This window comes from Nanorana parkeri, unplaced genomic scaffold (assembly GCF_000935625.1).
Source record: "Nanorana parkeri isolate BGI_ZX_2015 unplaced genomic scaffold, ASM93562v1 scaffold2824, whole genome shotgun sequence".
NCBI classification, from domain to species: domain Eukaryota; kingdom Metazoa; phylum Chordata; class Amphibia; order Anura; family Dicroglossidae; genus Nanorana; species Nanorana parkeri.
The window spans coordinates 7,647-11,808 of NW_017309092.1; the positions used below are offsets into that span (position 1 = coordinate 7,647).

The 4,162-nt window shown below is 47.3% G+C and overlaps 1 protein-coding gene across 1 annotated transcript in view; it reads left to right on the top strand.

Annotated features, from left to right (window-relative positions):
• Positions 1-4,162, top strand: part of LOC108802356 (zinc finger protein 850-like) — a 46,660-nt gene that overhangs the window by 4,073 nt on the left and 38,425 nt on the right. Inside the window, exon 2 of the mRNA XM_018574221.1 lies at positions 2,557-3,265. Coding sequence (XP_018429723.1) covers positions 2,557-3,265 — 709 coding nt within the window. The remainder of the gene's footprint in view (positions 1-2,556; positions 3,266-4,162) is intronic.

Below are 4,162 nucleotides of genomic sequence, written 5' to 3' on the forward strand. Positions count from 1 at the left end.
CCTCCCACTTCTGTGTGCTCCTCCCGCCTCTGTGTGCTCCTCCCGCCTCTGTGTGCTCCTCCCGCCTCTGTGTGCTCCTCCCGCCTCTGTGTGCTCCTCCCACTTCTGTGTGCTCTAAAAATGTATTGTGTTATAAATCTTAATAAAAATGTATTCTTCAAATAAAATGAGAACATTGTGTAGATGTCTTGAAGCGTCTGCTTTGTGGGGATTGCAGTCAAAAGAGAGGACCAGGTCCTGGTGGAGCCCATCCGGTGTCATAACCCTCAGTAAGGGTCGTGGGTGTTATATACCTAGTTGGACCCAACCTCCCTATCGAAGAATCCACCCGAGACACATCATCCAATCTACCCGAGACACATCATCCAATCCACCCGAGACACATCATCCAATCTACCCGAGACACATCATCCAATCTACCCGAGACACATCATCCAATCCACCCGAGACGCATCACCCAATCCCCCCGAGACACATCATCCAATCCACCCGAGACGCATCATCCAATCTACCCGAGGTGTAAGTATCAAATTTGGTTCAATATTTCATTTAGTTTCCTGAATCTGAGTAGCAGACCGGCCCTCTGACCTCCTGAATCTGAGTATCAGACCGGGCCTCTGACCTCCTGAATCTGAGTAGCAGACCGGGCCTCTGACCTCCTGAATCTGAGTAGCAGACCGGGCCTCTGACCTCCTGAATCTGAGTAGCAGACCGGGCCTCTGACCTCCTGAATCTGAGTAGCAGACCGGGTCTCTGACCTCCTGAATCTGAGTAGCAGACTGGGCTGCTACTGGGCGGAATGACCTGGACGTGATGAGGAGCAGCTCCTCCACTGTGACCTAGGAGGACAAGTGCCCACATGTAGAGTTGGGCCCTGGAAATGATGAAACGTAGTCTGTAGTATTTACATTGAACACTAGGGAGTGATCTAGCGTGGAATCCACAGAAAGGAAGTGATGTCACTCACAGGCAGGAAGTGATATCAGAATCAGACAGGAAGTGATGTCATCAACAAACAGGAAGTGATTTAAAACACAGACCGGAAATGATGTACGAGTTTAAAAAGGAATTTCCAGGGTTAAGGTCAGCTGGGAGGAAGTAGAGAAGAGACATTGCTGGAACTGGAAATTGAGGAGGTAATAAGATGCAGCCATTTATAGACCGGATACATCCTAAATATAGAACTATTTATCCATCTGTCCATCCAGAGCCGCCATTTATAGACCGGATACATCCTAAATATAGAACTATTTATCCATCTGTCCATCCAGAGCCGCCATTTATAGACCGGATACATCCTAAATATAGAGCCATTTATCCAACTGTCCATCCAGAGCCGCCATTTATAGACCGGATACATCCTAAATATAGAGCCATGTATCCAACTGTCCTTCCTTTTACAGATCCGTTCCGTCATCTTTGGGGTGAAGAAATGAAAGACGTCAAAGAAGAAGAAGAGACGTTGAGTCATTGTGTGTCTCCTACAGATGGATCCAGTAAGAGGAACCCACCAGGGAGATGTCCCCATCCTCTGTATTCCCGGGATCCCACCCAGGAAGATCTCACCCTCCCCCACTATGATCAGGTAGGTGGGACTCGGCGTGTAAATATAAAGATGTATTCTAAGCTATGAGGAGACGTTCCCCGATGTAATCTCTTCCCGGTCACATATCTGTTCCGCCATCTTCGGGGTTTAGGGTGAAGATCTGGAAAAAATGAAAGTTGAGGTGAAAGAAGAAGAAGAAGAGACGTTGGTGGGAGGAGCTCAGCAGTCTATGGAGGAGGGGGAGATGATGGTGAAGAGTGAACAGGAGGAATCTTCTCTACATACGGACACAAGTAAGTCATATACACTAAACATAACGTCATGTGACCAACAAATGAGGAGGAGATACTGGACACCATATGAAGGTCCATCTCCGTTCCTCAATATAACGTCATGTGACCAACAAATGAGGAGGAGATACTGGACACCATATGAAGGTCCATCTCAGTTCCTCAATATAACGTCATGTGACCAACAAATGAGGAGGAGATACTGGACACCATATGAAGGTCCATCTCCATTCCTTGTGAGGTTTGTGTGGTTGGTATTTGTAGTTTTGCCGTTATGGGTGCGTCCAATTCATAGCCAGAGTTCTGGGATGGTTCTGAAGCTGTGTATATATATATGATGACCTGAATGTAGAAATATAACATGTATTCATCATTTCTTTACACCAGATGGACATAATGTCTGGAATATAAAGACATCGGAGGGACGTCTTATTATATCTCCAGGCGGTGAAGCAGAAGACGGCGACATTGCGCAACATTCTCCCAAAGTCAATTCTTCCCGTTCAGAGAGATCGATGGATCCGTCCAATCCTGAGGAACCTTCTGATCCATCACGTCACATGACCTCAGATGTCCATCAAGGTCCTCGCAGTGCGGAGAGATCGACTGGTCCACCTGAGCAGTCACCTGCAAGGCATGAAGGAGATCACACGGGTGACCGTCCCTATTGGTGTTCAGAGTGCGGGAAATCTTTCAAGGTGAAAAAATCACTTCTCAAACACCAAATCATTCACACGGGTGAGCGGCCGTATTCCTGTTCACAGTGCGGAAAGACTTTCATTCAGAAAGGACACCTTCTTCAACACCAGAGGCTTCACACGGGTGAGCGACCGTACTCATGTTCGGAGTGCGGGAAAGCTTTCAACGAGAAAGGAAAACTTAATAAACACCAGAGCGTTCACACAGGTGTGCGCCCCTTTTCATGTTCAGAGTGCGGAAAAAGTTTCACCCAAAAAGGAGAACTTCTTCATCATCAGAAAATTCACACAGGTGTGCGCCCCTTTTTTTGTTCGGAGTGTGGCAAATCATTCCAGGAGAAAGGAGCCCTTCTCGTACACCAGAGAATCCACACAGGCGTGCGACCATATTTATGTTCAGAGTGCGGAAAAAGTTTCACTGAGAAAGGAAAACTTCTTCAACACCAGAGAATTCACACAGGCGTGCGCCCCTTTTCGTGTTCAGCGTGTGGGAAAAGTTTCACTCAGGAAGGAACCCTTGTTAGACACCAGAGAATTCACACCGGTGAGCGACCTTATGCCTGTTCCGAGTGCGGGAAATGTTTCATCCAGAAAGGAACCCTTGTTAGGCATGAGAGAATTCACACGGATGAGCGCCCCTACTCGTGTACAGAGTGCGGGAAAAGTTTTATTCTAAAAGGACAACTTCTTCGACACCACAGAATTCACACTAGTCCTTTTTCATGTTCAGAGTGCGGGAAATGTTTCACTCAGAAAGGACCTCTTATTACACATCAGCGAAGACACGCGGCTGAGCGTCCTCGCCGCGTTCAGACTGCGGGATATGTTTTACAGAAAAAAGAAGTCCAATTAGACATCGGAGGGGAACGGACTTGATGATACTTTTGACACGTGTGACGGTAACTACCTCAGATGTTTTGAACTACCTGTGAGGGTGGCTGCCCCCTCCCACCTCTGTGCGCTCCTTGTATGTCTTTTGTTACAAAACCTAATAAAGTGGCAACCAAAATTAAGACTCTGTCTCCGGGGTTGTTGAAGGTTCTGATTTTAGAAGACCGGTTATATACTCTGACCTGGGCCTATGTATGGTACAGGAAGTCCCAGTCTTTTCTATATCAACCACTTTTTCTTTAGCATATCTCTTGGGGTTCTCCTAAACTCTTCTTCTAGCCCATCAGTTTTGGTTGGTGGTCGGATGAGATGCATAGGAGAGTAATGACACAGCTCTTCGGGTACGTTAGCAATACAAGGGGTTCCTTGGCCTATGAAAATGTCCCCAGGAATGCCCCTGCATGACAAAATGTGGAATGGCTCTCTCGCTATAACATCAGGACCATGTAGCGGACCTTCCCTTCACAGATCTTGTCCGCTTCCCAGACCCATATTCCTAAGTGACCGCACATTGTACTTGTATGGCCATGATGACCATGAGCCCGGCTGGGATCTCTCCTCTGAGTTTAGGACATTCCTTGGCGTTCTGAGGTTGTAAGTCAAAGTAGGTCTTCTGGGGCCCCTGGTAAAAGGGTGCTGGCCATCTGCCCCAACCTTCTCTGATGCCAAATCATCCTCCAAAGACAGTTTCTGTAAATTTATCTGCACCAGCTTTTGAGGTGTAGAAGTCACCCCCC